This window comes from Sus scrofa, chromosome 7, assembly GCF_054392235.1.
Source record: "Sus scrofa isolate SSC_HxYL_T2T_F1_AM1 chromosome 7, Sscrofa_HxYL_maternal_Yorkshire_Landrace_v2.0, whole genome shotgun sequence".
NCBI lineage: Eukaryota > Metazoa > Chordata > Mammalia > Artiodactyla > Suidae > Sus > Sus scrofa.
The window spans coordinates 124,523,771-124,546,024 of NC_139389.1; the positions used below are offsets into that span (position 1 = coordinate 124,523,771).

At 50.4% G+C, this 22,254-nt stretch overlaps 1 protein-coding gene across 4 annotated transcripts in view; it reads right to left on the reverse strand.

Moving 5' to 3' along the window:
- Positions 1-22,254, reverse strand: part of FBLN5 (fibulin 5) — an 88,319-nt gene that overhangs the window by 8,791 nt on the left and 57,274 nt on the right. For 2 of the 4 annotated variants that reach the window (XR_014811311.1, XR_014811310.1), the window contains exons 5-10: positions 17,618-17,740; positions 14,393-14,509; positions 7,840-10,220; positions 6,112-7,800; positions 4,953-5,079; positions 873-1,068 (exon numbers count right to left, since the gene is read on the reverse strand). Coding sequence is in view for 2 of the 4 variants with exons in the window: in XM_001929027.4 (XP_001929062.1) it covers positions 873-1,068; positions 4,953-5,079; positions 6,112-6,234; positions 10,101-10,220; positions 14,393-14,509; positions 17,618-17,740 (806 nt within the window). In the remaining 2 variants the exon portion in view is untranslated. The remainder of the gene's footprint in view (positions 1-872; positions 1,069-4,952; positions 5,080-6,111; positions 7,801-7,839; positions 10,221-14,392; positions 14,510-17,617; positions 17,741-22,254) is intronic. The other 2 variants (XM_001929027.4, XM_005656447.4) reach the window with 1 other exon arrangement.

The window sequence follows — 22,254 nt, forward strand, 5'->3', positions numbered from 1 at the left end:
CTGAATCACTATGCTGTACACCTGAAACTAACACAACATTGTAAATTAACTATACCTCCTGCTGTATAGCACTGGGAACTACATCTAGTCACTTACGATGGCGCGTGATGGAGGATAATGTGAGAAAAAGACTGTATATGTGTGACTGGGTCACTTTGCTATACAGTCGAAAATTGACAGAACATGGAGTTCCCGTCATGGCTCAGTGGTTAACAAACCCTACTAGTAACTATGAGGTTGCGGGTTCGATCCCTGGCCTCGCTCAGTAGGTTAAGGATCCGGCATTCCCGTGAGCTGTGGTGTAGGTCACAGACACAGCTCGGATCTGATGTTGCTGTGGCTGTGGTGTAGGCTGGCAGCTGTAGCTCCAGTTCACCTCCAGCCTGGGAACCTCCATATGCCACAGGTGTGGCCCTAAAAAAAAAAAGACAAAAGGCAAAAAAAAAGAAAGAAAGAAAGAAAGAAAAAGAAAATTGACAGAATGCCATAAACCAGCTACAATGGAAAAAATAAAAATCAGTTAAAATATATATATATTTATATTTTATATATATTTTATATTTTACTTTTCCATTAAAAAAATGGTTAAAAAAAATTGCAGGAGGAACGAGACCTACGATTGCATCTTGGTCTAATTTCTCAGGGCACAGTTGAGGGTCCTGAGGCTCATAGGGGAGAAGCAGCTTTCTCAAGGCCGCCGAGGAAGTGAAAGGAATGAGGATACAGGAATCCTGACTCCCATCCACTCCCCTCTCCTCCCTTCACACCCGCCCCTCCCAGCTGCACTCTGGCCGATTTCTAGAAGCACAGCCGGGCTAGACAACAGAACGCGTTGTGAAAGACGGTGCCCAGCACTCACCCCCTCTTCTTACCCGCATATAGAATTCTCTGCCCTCATTCCCAGACTTGATCTGGAAAATGTAATAGGCCCCAGGGTAGCGGGTCGTCGCCTGCATTTGGAAGATGTCAGCAGGAACAGAGCGGCCCGACACCACATCCATATCCCGGTACAAGATGGTGAAGGGTTGGTCTCTGCAGCCAGGGTTTTCAGCGGGACACATACAGCGGCTGTTGGGAAGGGAAATCACGTGAGAACGCGGTCAATCCTCTCCAGATGCTGGCTGTACCTACTTCCTCACTTAAAACATGTACAGGAGGCCACCCCATTGTTATCATCCAGATGCCGTAACTGTAGAGGCTCTGGTCTAAAAACTCCCCAGCATGTGGCTGAGCTCTCCGTTTCCTGGAGAACGGCCTATTCTGGCCAATCAGATATTCTTAACACTGGACTGCAAACCTGAGATGTCTGGTCTCCAGAACACTGGGACACTGGCGTTCCCTTCGTGGCACAGCAGAAATGAATCCGACTAGGAACCAGAACAATGGGACACTCTCTAATGCACTTTACCTGTGTCGCATATTTTGTTGGCAAAATGTGCTGTGTAGCCCTTCACTTCCCCAGCCATACATACTCATTAAGAAATCCTAAAAGTGAGAAATTACATTACACTGACAGGTCTTAAGTGGGTTTTTTGTTTGTTTGTTTTTGTTTTTGTTTTGTATTTTCTATTGCACTTACCCCAATCTATATGGAATATAATTTCATATTTTCTTTCTCTAAATCAGCACTCAGAGCTCACTCTGTATAACATACAACATCAGGACACGACTTGAAGGTGTTAAGACATCAATTGCAATGATAAAGCGGATCCTGACCTTAACTAGGTCCCTCTCTAATTGGAGAAATACATCATAGACACAAATATCTCTAATACAAAGCATCTCCTTTGAAACACTAGTAATAGCATCGCCATCATATGAAATGGACTCATTACCAAGGGATGCTTATTTTAGACCCCCCTTGACTCAACCCTAACCACCCCCCATCTCTCACCTCACTTCCAAGACTCCCACCCCAGGTCAGAGTGGAAAACAGGATAAGGATATCTGCTGATCTACGTCTTAGTGGCCACAACTGAGAGTAAACCTTGCTGTGCTTCCATCTCTCTCCCCTAACTTCCAATCTACCTTCAAAACCTACCACTTCTACCATTTGCCGCAACATGAACGGACCTAGTGATTATCATACTAAGTGAAGGACGTTAGACAAAGACAAATATCATATGATATCACTTATATATGGAATCTAATTTTAAAATGACACAAGTGAACTTATTTATAAAACAGAAACAGGCCAAGGGAGAGTGGGGAGGGACTGGGATGGAGTCTGGGCTTGGTAGATACAGACTATTACATTTAGAATGGATAAGCGAGGAAGTCCTGCTGTATATAGCACAGGGAACTCTACTCAATATTCTGGAATAACCTATATGGGAAAAGAATCTGAAAAAGAATAGACGTGTGTATCTGTATAACGAAGAGCTCTGCTGCACACTGGAAACAAACCCAACGTTGTAAAGCAGATATACTCCAATTAAACAAAAAAAAATAGCCAAGATGCCCACCCCCCCAAACCAAAACAAAACTATCAGTTCTACTTCTAAAACGCTGTCCAAATCCAAGCACTCCAACTCCACCATCGCCACGCTCCTGTCTCACCTGGACCTCTGTGACGGGCTCCGGTGATGGAGTGGAGGGCTCTCCCACAGCTACCTGGGTCAGAGGGCCCTTTGTCAGACATAAAGCGGATTGTGTCTCTATCCATCCTGCTTGAAGGTTCTACACTGGCCCCTATCTTGAATAAAAACTAAACACCCACTTTAGCCTCTAAAACCTCCTGGGGTCTGGTCTCTGCCTCTTTCTCGAACCTCGTCTCAGACACTGTCCACATGATTCACTAGATGGTAGCCCCTTTCAGTCCCTGAAGACGTCAAGGTCATGGCTGCCTCAGAGTCTTTGCATATGCTGTTCCCTTTGCTCTTCCACCCTCTGTTAAGCTAACATTGGCTCACCTTCCCACTGAAGCCCCAATGTCAGTTCCTCAGAGGGGCTTTCGGACTCCCCAGGCTAGACCAGGTCCAGGCTGCTCTTTCTCTTTGTCCATTTCTGTTCTTCCTATTCATAGCCACCTATCACCATCTATGATCACAGATTCATCCCCGTGACAATTCATTTAGCATCTTTCTCCTCCACTAGCATAAGAGCAAACACCACAATACCTGGCAACGCGTCTGGCACGGAATAGGAATTTGACTAACACTTAATAAATGAATGTATCAAAAGAATTTCTTCAGTTTTGTTTTTTAAGGCTCTATCGAAACGGTCAAGTCAAAATGTCCCAGGGGACAAGATGGCCACATGAAAGTGTCAGGTGTTAGAGTTCCCACTACAGTGCGGCGGGATTGGCAGCATCTCTGGAGCACTGGGATGCAGGTGCGATCCCCAGCCCGGCCCAGTGGGTTAAGGATCCAGCATTTCAGCTCAGACCAGATCCCTGAACTGAGAACACCATGTGCTGCAGGGCAGTCAAAAAAAAAAAACAAAACAAAAAAAACAAAACAAAAAAAAAAACAAAAATGTTGGGTGTCACACAGAAAATAGCTGTTTCCTAAAAGAAGTCTGGAGGAGGAAGCGATGTCTCCAGCTAAAGAGGATCGCTGCAAAGCCCTGGGAGAGGGGGCATCGGAGCTCAGATCTGAAAGACAAGGCAGGTCTACCCATGTGGCAATGGCAGGAATGCCTTCCACATAGAAAATGTGGGCACGCAAACCAGGAGGCTGGACGTTCTGGGCGTGGGTGAAGGTGAGAGCAGGTCCCGTTCAGGTTGGCGGGAGCACAGGCCGCCTGAAGGAGGAAATGAGTTGGATGGGGGTGGCTGGAGTGAGGCTGGAACAGAGCCCGGAGGCAGGGAGTCTCCCAGGGTTTTCAGTGGCACGTCGGGGACCTCACCAGTAGCACCAGCTCAGTGCCACGAGCTGAACCAGGTCAGGTTCCTGCCACAGACAAGGGCCGCCTGCAGAAACCCGGAGAGAAGCAGGAAGTGGAGTTGGCGAAAGCAGCCTGAAGCTCTGCTCTGCTGTCAAGCGCTCTAGGAAACCAGAAGTCAAAGACCCCTGTTCCAGAGAGCTCCACAGCTTTTAGCAAGAAGCAGAGACGTCGCTAAAGGGCCCATCTGTTCCTGCTTTGTCCTCTCCTGCCAGCTTTTGATCACACTGGTAAGCCATGGTTTCCTCTTAGATGTTGCATCCTGGAGGGTGTGTGTGAGCGTGTCCCTTTGTCTCCAGTGGGACAGCGGGGCACTGCTCAGGGTGGTAAACAGATGTGTGACGGGAAGAGGGGAGGGCAGAAGTCATCCGTGCCCGTGCATGCCTGCGTGTGTGAATGTGTGTGTGCTGAGGACCCGAGATGGTTCAACAGGAACTAAAGAGAAGCAAAAGGACGTCCTAGTCCACCAGTGGCAGAAAAACACTGTCCCAGTGCATTCACCTCGCAGAGGTTGCCTTCACTTTAATTCCCACCTCAAATCTAATATCTGCCGTCTGGCGATTTCATAATATCACTATTGTGACATCGAAAACTTGATTAGAGCAAAAGCTAGGTACCCTCCATTACTGAGAACTCCCTAGTGACCTTCCAACCTCCCGCTATTCCCAACAAGGTCCAGGGAAACTGGAAGCATCCATGTCAGCCTGGAAGCCAGTCTGCAGGGCTGAGTCTCGCACCAGCCCAGGTCCCCAGAGTCAGAATCTGCCTGCCAACAAGATCGCTGGGTGGTTCTTACGCTCATGACCTTTGAAAGACCCTGTGTGTCCTGAGTCCTGAAAGGGAAAAGGTTCATGAACCCTGCCTCTCCTCTGGGTTAGCTTTCTAGAGAATCTTCATATAGCTCTGGCTGTGTGTGTGTGTGTGTGTGTGTGTGTGTGTGTGTGCAGGCAGTAGGTCAGGTCTCCTGATGTCCTGGCAGATACACTCTCCTTTACACCTCACTGGCAGCCTCTTGAATCCGACCCTCCACCCCCATTCCTATTTCCCAAGGGGAAGCCATCACTTACTTATCGCTGATCCGCAGATAAGGCTCCTCGCAGCGGATGGGGTCAATGCATTTGAAGCCCCCTTGCAAATTGTAGCAGGTCTGCTGCAGGATGCACGTGTGGTTTCTGTGCTCACACTCGTTGATATCTGAAACGCATGGTAGACAAGAGGCTGAAGCCAGGCAGCACTTCTAAGGTGATGGTCCCAGGCCAGATGTGTGGGAATGGAGAAGGGTCTTTCTAAAGAGCTATGCTATCCAACACGGCCACCACTGGCCACGGGTGGCCATGGAGCCCTTGAAATGTAGCTAGTCAAAACTGAGATATGCTGTAAGTGGGAAATACATACGAGATTTTGATACCTTGGTAAAACAAAAGGATATAAAATATGTTATCAATAATTCTTATATTGAGTACATAGTGGAATGGTAATCTTTTAGATATACTGCATTAAATAAAATATATCCTTAAAATTAATTTTACCTGTTTCTTTTCACTCTTTTAATGTGCCCACTAGGAAATTTAAAATGATGTCTACGGCTCACATTTGTAGCTCATATTGTATTTCTACTGCCCAGCCCTGCTGTGGAGAATTCTTGCTTGGTGTTGGGGTATGGCAGGTTCACATGGCTGAAAATGAGTCTGTTGTTCAGCTACCTGCCTCCCCGACTCGTCCGGTGGGTAGAGCCTCTCAAGCAGCCAAGCAGAGGCGACCCATCCCTTTTACATCCTGGGGTCCTGAGCCTTTGAGGGACACAGCAGTCAGAGGTGTTGGTCTCCCCAGCATCTAGTCTCTAGGACATCAGCGGAGGAAAACGGACCAGGCTGCCCTCCCAGGACCATAAGGCGTGGGCCAGGCCATAAGAAGTCGTAGCTGCTTCGGGAGAGGTCCTCAGAGGGGCCCAGAGATCTGCTTGGGGAGGCAGGACTAGCCACCTGTATCTGCAGAGTTCATTCCTAAAGCAAGGGTGGCCTTGTCCTTTCTGAGGCCAAAGGATGGACTGTAGGGCAGGAAGGCACCAGCCCGGGCATCCTGCCCAGAGCCTGCCACTCTAGGAGTTACCAGCCCCCACTCACGTCCTCATGTATGCCTCATTTCCCAGGTAAAGACATCCAGGTGGCCCCCGGCGCCAGCCCCCCTCACACCTTCCCCAGCCAGGGCCCTCTGAACAAGCATTACCCTGGCAGCTTCGGTTGTCATCCATCAGGATGTAGCCAGCCGGGCAGGAGCAGAAGTACGTGCCAGGTTGGTTCACACACTCATGCTGGCAGAGAAACTCAGAGAAGCTGCATTCATCCATATCTGGGGGATGACACATTACACCTGCTGTTTAGAATCACAGTCTCCCTGGGGATGGGAGCTTGGTCCTCATCTAGTTCACCTTGGACACTCTGCTGACATGCATGACAGCTTTACTGCCAAGAAGTTGCCCATTTGTTTCTTGAACACTTGTGGTGACGGGGAGCTCACTACCTATTGAGGCATTGTCCTCTCCTACATGGAGCTGAAATCTGTCTCCATCAAGCTTCCAATACCCTTCGTCTCTGGCTCAGCTCCATCAGCTACTCATCACTGGCCCATTTTGCCCTGTAGGTGAGTCTACTACCCTCCACCTCTGGAGGCGAAAAATTGTTTGCCCGCTGGATTTTTCTGAGTGCAGAGCTCCTTCCCCAGCCCTAAAAAACATTCACTGGCCCCAGTCTCCTGGAAGGACAACTTTAGCAGTGCTCATTCTCCATTAATCTCCTCCAAGGTGAAAAACAACAGAATTATTCCTAAAATCACAGATAAAAGGAATATATCCAGAACGCTGGGGAGGGGGGGTATCAATTATATTAAAAGTATATTGTGTCCAAAAACCTCCTTGATAGAGAAAACTCTGGAGCCGCATGGGGTGACCTGCCTTTCTCAGGAGGTCCCTGGGCGCTGGGCCACTCTCCAGCCCCAGAAGCGGGGACCTGAAGGGGGCGCCATTGAACACATAGGCTGCAATGGTTGAGGCAGAAGCAGGCGTTCCAGAAAAGCCAGCTCTTCATCGCACACAGCGTTTGGCAGGAGAGCCCCCATTTGAGCCTCATTCGATGAGCACGCCAAAGAAAACATGTTTTTCTTTCATTTGTTGTTTCCCGAAAACTAGCTTTCACTGCTTTCCCCAAGTGACATGTCCTCGAATTGCTCTCTGGAATCACCCAGAGAGGAAGCCAGCGCACATGAGGCTGCTTCTCCACCATCCAATGACTCGGGATGTTACAAGCCCGATGTCTCTCACATCTGAGAAGGAAAACCTCCATCCCTTCTCTCCCAGGGGCCTTGGGTGGGCGGGGGGGTGGGGGGTGGGGGGGGCGGTTAGGAGCCAGCACAGATGAGATTTGATTTGAAAAGTTAAAGCACACTCAGTGAGTCAGACCTGCCTCTGTCCTGCCCCCTCCCGCTCCCCCAGGAGCCTAGAAGAGTCCCTGGTCCCAGCTACCCCAGCAGAGAGCATCCTGCTGATTTCTGTTAAGCTTGTAGATTCCGTTCATACCTTTAGTAGAACCAGTGCTAAAACCTGTCATTTCCTGAGAGCTCGCTCTGAACCAAGCCCTGGGTTAAATGCTTTACATGTCTCGTCTTATTTAATCCTCACCTCAGCCCTAGGAAGGAGGTGCCGAGAACAGCACCTTTACAGAGGGGAGATTGAGGCTCACAGAGGTTAGGTAACTTGACTAAATTTTCAGATAATGAGTAAGCAGTCAAGTGGGGGGTTTGAAGCCAGCCAGCCAGCCTCGGGTCCTGCTCATCGATGCAAGGCTGTGATGTCTCCCCGAGTAAATGATGCTCAGGACTTAAACCTGGTGGATGCAGGGAGTCCTGGGAGTGGGAGATCCCCTGAGCAGGACTGGCCCTGGCACAGATGGAGCGGGGAGCCCCTGCCACCACCCAACAGGCCCACTCAGTTTATCTTAGACTCTCAATCCCCAGGCTTTACTAAGGGCTGGGGCTGCGCGGAGGGGCCGCACCAGCTGTGATAATGTAGTGAAGGTAACAGTTCCTGGAAGGAGAACGAGAGTGAGCAGAAAGGGACAGACAACAAACTCCCTGCATCACCCTGCTACCCTGGGCAGCCCTAAAGCCCCCAGTGGGCAGGCGTTACCCTAAGCCCTAGGAATGCGGGCATCCGGGTGAACAGGGAGAAGATGGTCAAAGTGAGGCAACTGAAAATCCTTGCCAAACCACCAAAGAGGTAATACTCTTGAAAAGCCAAAGGTGGAGTTCCTGTTGTGGCTCAGCAGCTTAAGAATCTGACACAGTGTCTGTGAAGATGCGGGTTCGATCCCTGGCCACGCTCAGTGGGTCAAGGATCTAGGGCTGCCACAAGCCGAGGTGCAGGCTGCAGATGCCACTTGGATCCAGTGTTTCTGTGGCTGTGGCCGGCAGCTGATGTAGGTCTAATTCAGCCCCTAGCCTGGGAAGCTCCGGTGCAGCAGGAAAGAAAGAGAGAGAGAGAGAGAAAGAAAGAGAAGGAAGGGAAGGAAGGGAGGAAGGGAGGAAGGAAAGAAAAAGAAAAAAATTTTTAAAGAAATTTTAAAACAGTTAAAATTAAAAATTCAAAGTCCCTACTTCTATACTTAGAGAAAGTAAGTTAACACACAGTGACACTTAGGGAGCCCGATTCATTTCACCTTTATGATCGCCTATGAGCGTGTTTGTTTGTTTTTTCACCAATGAGGAAACTGAGGCTCAGGCAGTGACTTGGCCCCGGAAACCTCTGAACAGGAGAGTCAGAAATTGACCTCAGCTCCGCCTGACTCCAGGGGCGCTCCCGCCACCACCTCCTCCGCAGGCAGCCAATAACCGTCCATGGATGTGCAGACAAGTCTCTGGAAAAGGAATAATCCCATCTCCTAACACCAAACTTTCTGCCTCTTAGGCCCTTGGCCCAGATTCCCCCAAAGGAGTGTCACGGGAGGAAGTGAAATGCAGAAAGAAAGTAGCTTTTCACGCCTGAGGGTGTTTGATGGCTGCGCCGGGACTGACCTTTCATCGAAGGCTCTCTGTAACTGCCCACTTGCCTTGCGGCTCCGGCTTTCCTGGCCCTGGGGAGCGTGCTCATTGTTGCAGAGAATTCTGTCCCTAGAACACTCCAGTCCTAAGTGATGCTATCACACAAGTCCCATTCATGACTTGGGTCGGTTCCTGTTACAATGAAACCCAGGGCCAGGAGAACTTTCCATTCTGGGGGACAAAAAGATTTTCCCGCCCTCAGCTGTGGCCCACTTATTCTGGAAAAACCCACAGAAGCATCATGAATTTGCACTATGCTCATGTATAGTTGCTGATGATGCTATAAGCGAACGGAATGAAGCGTAATTCAACATTTAGCAAAAACAGGGAAAGAGAGAAAAGAAGGAAAAATGAAGCAAAGAGTGAACTGTGCATGGCTCCGTGCAGGATACGACAGGAACAAATGTGAGCAAGACGCTGTCTCTATTCTCAAGGAGTTGACAAGTGTTTACAACTTTCTAGGAAAATTATAACAGTGTCCACAAGCTAGCATGGGCAGAGAACATAGCTTCTTGGGCTTGGAAGGAATTTATAAAAGGTCAGCTGAGCCATCTATGTTCTCACAACAAAATAAGATTTTATTCATCAACATCCAATCATTCACTAGTTGATTTGCAAACTAGTTAGTGCCTGGCCACCGTGTGCCAGGCCTGGAGCTAGGCACTGACTGTAGAGATTTCAATAGTTGACACACATGATCTCATTCATCTGATGCTTCCCCTCCCAACCCTACGCTGTGAAATTTGCTTTTATTCCTGCTATTATTCTATTAGCACTGTCTGCACGCTCTCCTCAGGACTTGACTCAGGGCTGGGTGATGACAAGTAACTCAAACTAACATGCAAAATTGGACAACTCCTTTTCCTCTTCAACCCAATGTCGGACCCCGAAAAGGTAGCTCTGTTGATTTTTTGCATTAAGGGTCAAATGACAAGGGACATGGGACTGCACTCCACCTTTGGGGGGGAAATGACTCATCCCTGCTTTGTGTGATTGTGACCCTACGGTGCTGGAAACGGTCCCAGACTGGAGCTGTGTCTGGAAAAACGAGAGGAAACACCTGTGAAGAAAGCCCCCCGCCCGGCCCCAGCACAGGTGGAAGGCTCCACTGCCAAGCCCATTACCACTGCAGTGGACACCATCATCCTCGAGTTCATATCCTGGGTCGCAGCGGCAGATGAAAGAGCCATAGGTGTTGACGCAGGTTTGCACGCAGGGGTTCTCGGTTGCACACTCGTTCACGTCTGTGGAAAAGCAAACCACACTACTGACCATTCATTTCCACAACAGAACATTTGCACACTAACTAGGCAGAGAAATGCACTGCCCCTCCTAAAAAAAAAAAAAAAAAAAAAAAAAGGAATGAAAAAGGCACCAGCAACAAAATCTGCTCCCACTAGGAGACCAGATCCACCAGTACCGAGGATCTCCATCCAGGACCTATCAGATGCCGAGCTCAGAGCTCAAAAGGTTCACTGAAGAACCAGGGGTTCCATCCACATGTCCCTTCTGGGCTTGCAAGTGGGGAAGGGTGGAAACAACACGTCCCCATATCATATACATGTACCCACGTGGACACCTCCCAGGAAGCCCATTCTCCCAGGCTCCCCAACAGGAAGTTCTAGGCAACGTCTGCTCTTTCCCACGCCTACTGCATTCATCCCCAATTAGCTCTTCCCTCACCCCCACTGACTTTGAAGTTTGGGGGAAATAGGGAGATAATCGTGACCGTTTTAAGAATCACTCTATTCTTTATTGCTGTGCACTGAACTGTGTCCCTTCCAAAATTCCTATGTGGAAACCCTCACCCCCAAATGTGATGATATTTGGAGATGGGGCCTTTAGGGGGTAATTACGGTTAGATGAACACCTAAAGGTGGGCCCTTCATGATGGAGCCAATGCCCCTTATAAAAAGAAGCTTGCAGAGTTCCCGTCGTGACGCAGTGGTTTAATGAATCCGACTAGGAACCATGAGGTTGCCAGTTCGATCCTTGCCCTTGCTCGGTGGGTTGACAAATTCGGCATTGCCGTGAGCTGTGGTGTAGGTTGCAGATGCAGCTCGGATCCCGCGTTGCTGTGGCTCTGGCGTAGGCTGGCAGCTACAGCTCCGATTGGACCCCTAGCCTAGGAACCTCCATATGCCACGGGAGCAGCCCAAGAAATGGCAAAAAGACAAAATAAATTAATTAATTAATTAAATAAATAAAAAGAAGCTTGCCCTTGCTCTTTCTGTCTTGTGAGGACACAGAAAGGTGACTGTCAACAAGCCAGGGAGAGAGGCCTCAGAAGCACCCAACCAGGCTTGTATGTGTGACTCGGTCACCTTGCTGAACAGTAGAAAGTTGACAGAACACTATAAACCAGCTATAATGGAAAAAATAAAAATCATTATAAAAAATAAATAATAAATAAATAACATCATGTATTGTTACAAAAGGATCTCACACTCATGGAATCTGTACAGCCCTGCTTCAGGACCATCGCCCCAAATGACAAGTTCAGCAGCTTAAGGAGAAGTCAAGCGTCAGTATCTCGAGTGGGCGATGGTTTCATGGGGGCATATGTAAGTCAAAGCATACGAAGTCTTGCACCTTTAATAGTGATGTTCATTTTACATGAAGTATGTACACCTAGCTGCCTTTGCATGGCAGCTACTCTAGTCTGGTCATAGTCATATGCTAGTATTGCTCCTTATGGCAATGACCAAAGGTCCAGCTGAGAGAATTTCTAGCCCCTTCCAAAGTCCAGGTAAACTTCTTAAGGCTCTTAATAGAGATTCGAGTGTTTTCAGAGTTAAAAGGTGAGTGGCTTGAGAAGTTTTTCTTAAAGAAGAGGGCAATCCATGGAGTTCCCATCGTGGCTCAGTGGAAACGAATCTGACTAGCATCCATGAGGACGCGGGTTCGATCCCTGGCCTTGCTCAATGGGTTAAGGATCCGGTGTTGCCATGAGCTATGGTGTAGGTCACAGACGCGGCTTGGATCTGGCATGACTGTGGCTGTGGCGTAGGCTGGTGGCTACAGCTCTGATTCAACCCCTAGCCTGGGAACCTCCATATGCCGTGGGTGCAGCCCTAAAAAGACAAATAATAATAATAATAATACAAAAAAAAAGAGAAGAGGGCAATCAAAAAAAAAAAAAATAGGGCAATCCCATGCCCACACGGCTCCTGTTTCCTGGCATCTTTGAAATTTTCAGAGAGAAAATAAAAATGGATAGCATGCAAGAAAGGTCCAGTAAGATACCAGTCTTCCCTGGTGCCCAAGGGGAGCCTAGAGGCTGAACACCCAGGGACCAGAAAGGCCAGGAAAATGTCACAGTGCTAGGCCATCGAATGCAAGCTCAGGCAGGACTACACTGGTGAATATCAGGGCTGGTATCCTCAGCTTCTGGTGGATGCTGGCCACTGCAAGGCCGCTTCAATGAGTTCAAGGCCTGCCCTCTTGCAGCTCGCAGCTGCTTGAGCAAGAGGACAGCTGGACCCAAAGGCTTCTGCCCTCTGGGGCCTTGGCGGCCCTCTCCTGCCAGCCCCTGGGATCCTCACGTGTCCAAACGCCCCTCTGAATCTTGCGGGAGCAGACCACACCCCACTCCGACTTGGTGGACGGGAAAGCTGGACCCCTGATTCTACACTCAACTCTGCTCCCACCAAGTCGCGTGCCTCCGGCCAAGGTGCTAACCTTTTCTGAGCCTTGATTTCTTCCTCTGCCCTGCCTACCTCATAAAGCTATTGTCGGGATTCAGTGAGATGAACAGAGAGGACAATGCTTTGAAGAAGCCCTCTTCTTGCTCCAGGTGTTAGGAATACAAAAGCTCGCTGGAATTTGTAACATCCTGTGTCACTGCTGATGCAACATCCCAGTGGCCGGGTACCCGTGTCCAGGCCTGGGTGCTGTGCCTGCTTCTTTCTCACACTCTGGACTTGGCACTGCTGGGTGTACTCGCTGCTGCTTGTCAAACATGGGTCCCTTGAAGGACACGGGGGCCTTTTGGCCCTGCTGTGCAGGGCTGTTCCTCAGGAGGCATTGGGGGGAAACCTGGGCTGGCACCTCCACCCCCAGCCCTGGCACAGAGAAGCCTGCATCTGTCCTAAGCCGCTTATCACAGCAACAAGGGAGCCAGGCGCCCGCTCCCCGCTCTATCAGCTCCTCAACCTCCCAGCCCAGCCTCTGCTCACAGAAGAAAATGACCTCTCTTGGCAAGACAAACACAGTCGAGACTTCTTGGAACAATCAGCAGAACCAGCTTTGGAAGAGAGGCGTACAAAGCATCCAGGATCCAACTCTTTAACGCTGATGCCTTCCTGTTTACCCAATGATTTAGATATGACTAAACTAATGGAGACATAATATCCTCCCACCAGCTGGCCAGGAGCCTGCCAGCCAGACCTCAAATGGTGTGACAAGGAAATGGATGCCGCATAACCTGGTGGCAGACTCCAAACAAAGACCTCATTCTGAGTTGGCGGCGCTGCCTCCACCCTGGATGGGGCAGCTGCCAGGGACCGGAGGCCCGGGCAGCAGGCTGGGGGCAGGGGGGGCGGAGGCCCAGGCAGGGCTCGCACTGATTTTTTGGGTCTTAAGTCCCCTATTCACTTCCTGGGCAAAAGAAACCTTCAGATGGAAACGGTAAGAGACAGAGAGCTTGTTTTTCTTACTTATCAGTATGTGACGCGGTCCTGTGAAAGTCAGAAAACACCTTTGTCTCATTCTGCTACCGAGGGGCATGCGGCTGGTAGGGAAAGTTACACCAGCACCAGACTCTGTGCAAAGGAACAGGCCCCTCCTGGCACAGGTTGGAAGGAAAACCACAATGAGAAGCCTCGAAATTGCTCATGAAAGCCCTGCATAGAATATGTGTGACTATTTTGTAATTCATCAAGAATCAGCTCTCTTCCCTTTTTTTTTTTTTTGGCCCTGACCATGGCATTTGAAAGTTCCTAGGCCAGGGATCGAACCCATACCACAGCAGCACCCTGAGCCTCACAGGGACAAAGCCAGATCCAAAAGCCACAAGAGAACTCCCCGGAAACCCTCTCTGATCATCCCTCTTTGGGCCTCAGGAGTTGAACTCAGGCTATAGGACATTCGAGGAAATTTCTGATTGGCCAAAAAGCTGCCCAGGCTCCTCGTGGAGAGCCGATGCACCGAGAGAAGCACATCCATGAACTCGGAAGCTCGCAGCTGGGGGATGGCTGTGGTTCGAATCTCAGCAACACTCAGCGCATATGCTGACCTTTCCTAGAACCTCAGCTGGGATCTCAGGTTTCTGTAAGCAAGGGGATGGGTGGGCCGTGACAGGGAGCAGAAATACACCTGAACCACTTCACTTCCCACCCACCTAAGCCGTGAGGGTCTGAAAAAGACAGCATCTCAGGCTGCACATCAGGTTCCAGTTATCACTCACATCACATACCTTGGCAAGACCTCCCATCCTCGTTGAGGGTAAAACCAGGGTTGCACGTACAAGAATAGGATCCGGGGACATTCGCGCATAGCTGCTGGCAGTAGCCATAACGACATTCGTCAATGTCTGGAAAGAGAATTGCAGTGAAGTAAGACATCTCTTCTCAATCACTGACGCCCGCCCCGCCAACACCATCCCTGCCCATCTTTTCTGGAGCAGAATCACAAAAGGAAGCGAAGAGGAACTCACACAAAGACAGTACCTACCGAATGTCACAGATGGTGACACCCTCTGGATTCCGAGGCACAATCTCCCTACTGTCCTCCCTGGCCCACCTCAGTCCTGTGAACACCTGAACCTATCTTGAAAGTGGCAGAAGAAAAATCCGCTTCAAGTGGGACCTCAGGCAAGACGGCCTCTAAGATTTTATCCAACTCTAAGAGTCCATGCTAAGACATCCAACATGAAGAGCCAGTCTAAGATTCTACAGAACTTGCCCAGGGAAGGGACAAGTTAACGTAGCCTGGCTCCTACGGGTTCCTTGCCAGCTCCATTAATAATGAATATGTCCAGCTGTTTGGAACAAGAGTGAGGGTAGGCCAGCCCAAGCTGGGTAGCACGGTCCAGAGACCTGTGAATCCCGTAACACAAGGATGCTAGAGTTCACCTTGGAGCTCCTCCTTGCACCAGAGCAGATGTAAACCTCTGGATAAACACACCGCTTCCGAGCCCATGGCAGCCTTTCCTGAGCAAGCAGCTCTGTGAGTGAATGGTTCCTTTTGGCAGAGCCAGGCTGACATGTACCAGTCCATGGGGAGTCTGACGTCATTGAAAAGCATCTCCCCATACCCCAGGGGGATGGGCGGACAGGCTGGAGAGTTCATTCCTGCGGATTAGGAGGTCTTGAATGAAGCCTCCAGGTGGGGACCAAATTCTCATCGGACAATAGCTGTAACTGGTCCCCGTCACGTTCCCCTCCTGGCACCCCAGTTCCCCTGGAACCAGGATGCATCAAGCGCTCTTGGAAGCCTGTTCAAAACTTGTCCCTGTGCCTGATTTCTACCACCTACAGGCAGAAAGGGCCTCCCTCCATTTTACCCATTGTTCAGCCCTCCTCAGAAGCTGTGCCCTGCGCGTGTTGTTCTGTTGTATCTCCCAGCCGCAGCTACTTCTAGCCCAGCTCAGCCCACTCCCCACCGGGCACCACGCAGCTCCTACTTGGAATGCCCGTGGACTGCGCAGGTGCTGATCCTGACCTCCTCTGTGGGCGCAGCGGGATGCATCGCTAAGCTCAGGGAGGCAGCGGGGGCGGGGGTTGGGGGGGGGGGAAGCATCCTCTGCTTAGGGGTGCCTTGGAGGAAAGGCCGTCCCCAGCCCCCAGAGTCACACAGAAGGGGTGGTGGACGGCTCTGGAACTTGCATTTTGAAAGAGAAAGAAGCGTTTGGCCAGGAGAAGGCATGAGTTTAGCTATAAGTAGGAAAGGCTTTCACTTGAGGTATAAAGTGTAAGCAGGCTGTGCACGTGGTACCACGCTGGGCCTCCAGGAGCACCCCTCCCAAAGCTTCGGGGCTGTGGAAGAGAACCACCCTCCCGCGTAGTTACTGCCCCACTCAGATGCGGAGGGGTTTCCGGGCCCTATGGTCTCGATATAATCTCGTCTGTCTGTCCGTCCCGGTCACCTGGTCCTCTCTAGCACCCCCTTGTGGTGGGAAGAAAAAACGGGACTGAGAAACAGGCACAGATTTCACTCAACCCACTCTTTGTCCAACATGTTCCTCCTCTTTAAGTCTCAGTTGCCAACTCTATAAAAGTTGGATGACATAATATCTAAAAGATCTTCCAGCTCTGAAATTCTACATATTAAGTGCCCATACAAATAACTCACTCACACTGATCTGCTTATGTTCATATCAGTGGCATCAAATTTTCCATAATCGCTGAGGTTGGTTGAAATGCAAAGCAATCATCATATTCACGAATGCCCATGTGCAGCCAGCTCTTTGGTGCCTGGAAAGGAGAACCAAGCCAAGTCCAGGCTGGCTTGTCAGGCCCCAGGATGTTTCAGACAGGGCTCTAGAGGAGACCTAAACTCAGTCCCAATCAAGAGAGACTTGGAAAGAAGCTCTTTGCTTGTTTGTTTCCATGATGTTGTTTGGATTTGTTTCCAAGCTCCCCCAGGACTGACTTTCAGGCAACAGAACAGCGTCTTAGAGAATTAAACTGGTAGGGCTTTTCCAAGAAAACAGCACAGAAATCAGACCCTAGAAAGAGAAATTGAAGTGACAGCTAGAGATTGCTATGAATTCATTCACTTGGCTAAACCAAAAACTGGAGGAGAAGAAAGGAAAATAGCTCTCCAGTAAAAATAAACGGAGAGATCCTATAGCAGATGCCAACTGCAAGGGACAAAATTCTCAATTGGTGATGACTAACTCCTTAAAAAATACCACAGCTGGTGGGGTAGGCGTGGGGTGGGGCTAGGAGGGGGTGTGGGGAGACGATGTCAGATCAGAATCCACACTGGAGACATTTCTGTGACTGGGTAAGTGCCCCCTTCTCTCAATATGGCTTCTAAGTAGCACAGGATAATAATCCTTGCCTCCATCACTTCCTGCCTTGGTTTTAAACTTCCCGAAGCAGAAGGAAGGTCTCAGTAAAATCAAACCTGCACTCTTAAAAACTACATTCGCGTACGACTGAGATTCTGCTGTACAAGAGAAATTGATACAACATTGTAAATCAACTATATTTTAATTTAAAAAGGTTTTTTAAAGAACTTTTAAAAAACATTCAACGAGATGCCATGGTGACTCGTGGTCAAAAACCCAATTACATCCACAAGGATGCAGATTCAATCCCTGGCCTCGCTCAGCAGATTAAGGATCCAGCATTGCCATGAGCTGTGGTGTAGGTTGCAGACAAGGCTTGAATCCTGCATTCCTGTGGCTGTGGCTAGTCCAGCAGCTGCAGCTCTAAATCAACCCCTAGCCTGGGAACTTCCACATGCATGGAGGCAGACTTAAAAAAAAAAATCTGATGATGTCATTCAGTGACGTGGTGACGAGGACAACTGATTTTAAAGGGTGCTGCCACCTGTAAGCTCAATAGCCTTCCACCTCCCTGAGCACCATAGAAAAGCCTGCTGCCCTTAGGCCACCCAGCTCTGCCCACATGTCATAACACCCCATGCAAGCATTAACTTTCAAGAGTCTCTGTGCGCCAAGAGCCATTACCTAAGCACTGGCCTTCGAGGAGCCAGTAGCCGTCGGTGCAGGAGCAGGTGTACCCTCCTTCCGTGTTGATGCAGATCTGGGTAGGGTTGCACTGGTGGGAATCTGTTGCACACTCGTCCACATCTGTAACACAGACATATTCCAAAGAATATCACCTATACCTAGTTAGAGGCTGGGAACCACCAGAGGTGCCAGCTGCTTGCCTGTCTGGCTGGGAGGCAGCTGATAATGTCCCCGGCCAATAAATAATCTGTGGAGTCTTTAAACACACATTACATCTAAGGAGATGGAAGCACCTCCCTCAGGGGTACCATTAAGAGACCCTGGCCTTTTTGGAGGGTGCCAAGAAAACCCCTTTTTCTGATCCCCAGAGATCCACAATAGAAATGCCCAAAAAGAGCAAAGAGAGAACATCCATACTTAAGCACCTGTCTGCCATCCTATCCCATCATTCTCTGAAAGTGAGGTCACCTTGGTAACAACCATAACTAGATTTAGAAATGCATTCATTTGGTAGCAGGCTTATCCAATCACATGTTAAACAGGTCTATTGCATACCTACTGTGTGCACAGAGCTGCAACAAAGACCATCTCCCCTCCTCCTGTCCTCCTCCAGCCCCTCCTCCTCCAGCCCCTCCTCCTCCAGCCTCCCCTCCTCCAGGCCCCTCCTCCAGCTCCTCCTCCAGCCTCCCCTCCTCCAGCCCCTCCTCCAGCCCTCCCTCCCCCAGGGCCCCCTGCCCTCCAGGGCTCTGGGGGCAGAGCTCTTGCTGGCCTCTGCACACTGCTACCCACCCGCCGCTGCCGGTGTGCAGGTACTTGTGTCCAAGTCGGCCTCTCCTTCCCTGGGAGCTTCAGAGCACAGAGATCAAGCAGGATTTGCAGCCGCATTTCCCAGCTGGTGCGCACGGTGAGCAACACTTCGTTTCGGCCAAAACAAACCCTCCTTCCCTTTCTCCCCACACTACGCTTTAGGGAAGGCACGCAATCCTATCATGGGACCTCCTGGCACCACACTCTCATTTGACCTAAAGACGAGACTCCCTAAACCTTCAGCTACAAGTTCATTCCACAGGGACTCACCTGGCGCCCTGGCTCCACCTGGCCTGGCTCCCTTCTCCTCCGCATCTCTCCTGCCCTCATCTTCTGCACCTGAGTGGGGCTCCTGCCTTTGGCCCCCTCATCACTATGGTCAGGGGTTGCTCATCTAGACCTTCTCCCCACCTCCCCAGAGCAGACCAGCCTCCTGCTGGAAGCTGCACTTCCAGGAGTTCCCACGGTGGCTCAGTGGGTTAAGATCCGACTAGTATCCATGAGGATGCAGGTTGGATCCCTGGCCTTGCTCAGGGGGTTAAGGATCTGGTGCTGCAGCAAGCTGCAGTGTAGGTCGCAGATGCAGCTTGGATCCTGTGTTACTGAGGCCGGGGCAGTTCAGATCTAGCGTGGCTGTGGCTGTGGTGCAGCTCCAATTTGACCCCTAGCCTGGGAACTTTCATATGCCGCAGGTGCGGCCCTAAAAAAGCAAATAAATAAATATTTTTTTAAAAAATGTTTCAGCTGCACTTCACGCCCAACTCCTCATTTTTTCTCACAATTGCCGCATGCGGTGGGCTCATGATCTGCACTTTACAGACGGGAAAACTCTGCTGAAGGAGCTGATAAGCACCAAGGCAGGAGCCGAGCCCAGGCCTCCCAGCAGCCTTGTCACTGGAGTGACAGAGGTACACTGCCCAGCCCAGGCAGGTGGGGAGGGAATCAGCAGGCCAGGTAGACGAGAGAGCGCTGAGCTTTGGCTGCCTTTTCCTGCCCCACCTGGAGAAGTGTCTGCCTCTTGACCCCGCAGACTGCAGACTGGAGTGGGGCAGGGGGCTGCCTAGGGCCCCAAAGCGTGTAAGGTCCTTGGGTAGCACAAGTGTGCACCCAGGCATGACTGATCCAGGGAAACTTCAGCCAGGTAAGCGATGGTCTCCTGGGATCAAGAGAACCACCACGATCCACCATCAGCTGTGTCGATGGTCAGTTCCCACCCCGCCCCCCAACTGGCCAGGTGTCTGGGCATCGCGTGGAGCCAGGCTCCAGCCCTCTCCACGTGGACAGCCTCCAAGAACCCGCTCACAGGTGGCAGCAGCCTTGGCTCTACCCCAGCGCTTTGATGAAAGGCAAAGACCCAGCCCCGATCTCAGCTACAAGAGCTCCTGCCTTCGTCCCAGCCTCCCTTCCAGCCCCAGCTCTGCCCACCCAGCAAAGCCTCCCAGGGGAACCGGCAGATAATGCCTGGCCAGCAGCCGCCCCTGCTTAAAGCCATATCGAAGCCCATGATAATAAATAATGCCACTATCAGCCAGCACATATTTACATTTTTCCGGAGGGATGTGATGGACGACAATTGTACCCTGGGAAAAATATTGCCTTAGGAATGTGTGCTCTTTTTCCTGCTAAGAGGGGAATGGAGGGTGAGGAAGACAGAAGGGGCAGCAGGGCTGTTAGGGAGCCCTGGTGAGAGCGAGTTCCCAAGGTTCTGTGTTTGTGTAACCTGGGTGCACAGGACGTGCCCGCCAAGCCCTACAGAGAGGAGGCAAATGCTCACGAGGGGACCAGACTCTGCTCGGAAGGGCACGTGAGGCTTAAACGTGTACACATGTGCACACACAGAGGTGTGTGCAAAATATTCAAGTCCAAAGACAAAATCTTTAAAGTTTATTTTTTTAAAAATTCCACCACTTTCACAGAGTTAAAGAATTAACTCGCTTCTACCACATTTCTGTTGATAAATGTTCAAAAACCTACTTGAGGAGTTCCCACTGTGGCTCAGTGGGTTATGAACCCAACCAGTATCCAAGAGTATGTGGGTTCGATCCCTGCCCCCGCCTCAGTGGGTTAAGGATCCAACATTGCCACAAGCTATGGCATAGGTCGCAGATGCAGCCTGGATCTGGTGTTCCTGTGGCTGTGGTGCAGGCCGGCAGCTGCAGCTCCAATTCGACCCCTCGCCTGGGAACTTCCATATGCTGCAAATGTGGCCATGAAAGAAAAAAAAAAAAAAAAAAAACTACTCAAATTGATTGATTGCACTACTGAATGCACTGAATTCATTGTCAACTGATTGACATTGATGGGCTTGGCAATATAAATATATTTTGAGAACTCGGTAAGCCTGGAGTCTTTGGGAAATGTGTGTCCTGTCTTTATATTCTCAAAACACACCTGGTACAACCCTGTGTCCAGAGTAAATATTCAGTAACTATTCGGTGAATGAATGAATGAATGAACACATGGGCGATAAACATGACAGCCTTTGAGCCCCCAGACAAGCTTTTCCCAGCCAACTTAGTGTGTGGACTTTAAAAACAAACACCTCCGCCGAGAGACCCCCGTCAGCTCGCACACCTGGTGGGGCTGACGCTGCAAAAGTTCACCTTGCGGCCTCCACCCGGAGCCGAAAGATGCATCATGCATCCCAGCCCACAGCCGAACTGCTTACATTAAATACATTTGACTTAAATAACAGAAGGAAAAATACGCCGACGCACTCCAAGGACATTCTTTGGCAAAGAGGCCTTTTCTGCATCAGTGGAAAAGTACAAGTTACAGCAACCAGAGTGAGTGACCGTAGCCTCGGACGCAAACCACGCTTGTTACTCCTTTGCTTCTCTGTGTGGTATGGAGAAAGCGTCCCAGAGAGAAAAGAATGCTGGGTTCATTCAATCATTTATACACTCCTTTACATATTAAATTTTCTATGTTCTGCTGTGGCTAAGTGCCGGTGTGTGCATGCGTGCCAGTGTGCATGTGTGTGGGTGTGAATGCGCATGTGTGTGTACATGTGTATGTGTGTATGAGCGTGCATGTGTGTGTGTGCATGTGCATGTGTGTGAATGCACATGTGTGTGTGTGCACGTGTGCGTGCGTGTGCACGAGCACACATGTGTATATGTGTGTCCCAAGCTCCGGGCCACTGGGAGAGCCAGTGTCCCCCCAGCTGTATGGTCCCCAGAAGCAGACTTTGCCCAGAGTCCTTCTGCAATCTCCCTCCATCCTTGCTGGGAACCGGAGCCCTAGGCAGCTGCCTGGGTGCTTAGCAGAGTTCAGCACAACAGCCGTGGCTCAACTCTCCCCAGGTGGGGGACCAGGTGGGGCACCGTTCACCTGCTGTCTAGGAGACCCTGGCAACTGGAAGAAAGCCAGATCAGTCAGCACGGCGCCTGCCCAGGAGAAATTCTCCTCCGAGTGTGGAACAGCAGAGCTCCACCCCATGCAGCTTTGAGTCGTCACCCCTTCCCTCAGACACCCCCTAGAGTGGCCTTCGGTTACAACGCTCTCAATCTCAAACAACCACTGCTCACTTAGGAAAGTCTGCAAAGCAGCCCATCTCGGCTCCTTGACACTCCCCCAGGAGGCAGACATGAGCTCACAGCCTTGGGACAGTGGCCCCTACGTGAGGGACACTCACTTAGGACGTCATGCCGAGAGCTGGTCCCACGCCCCCGGCAGGTGCACCAAGGCAGTGTGAGCCAAGAACAGAGAACGTCCTTAAGTCCTATCAAGGTCTCACGGGGTCCCCGAGGGAGGAACTGGCCTCAAGGCATCAGAATAGACCTGCCCAACGAACTAGAACCACAAAACGAACAGAATCTTCCAGG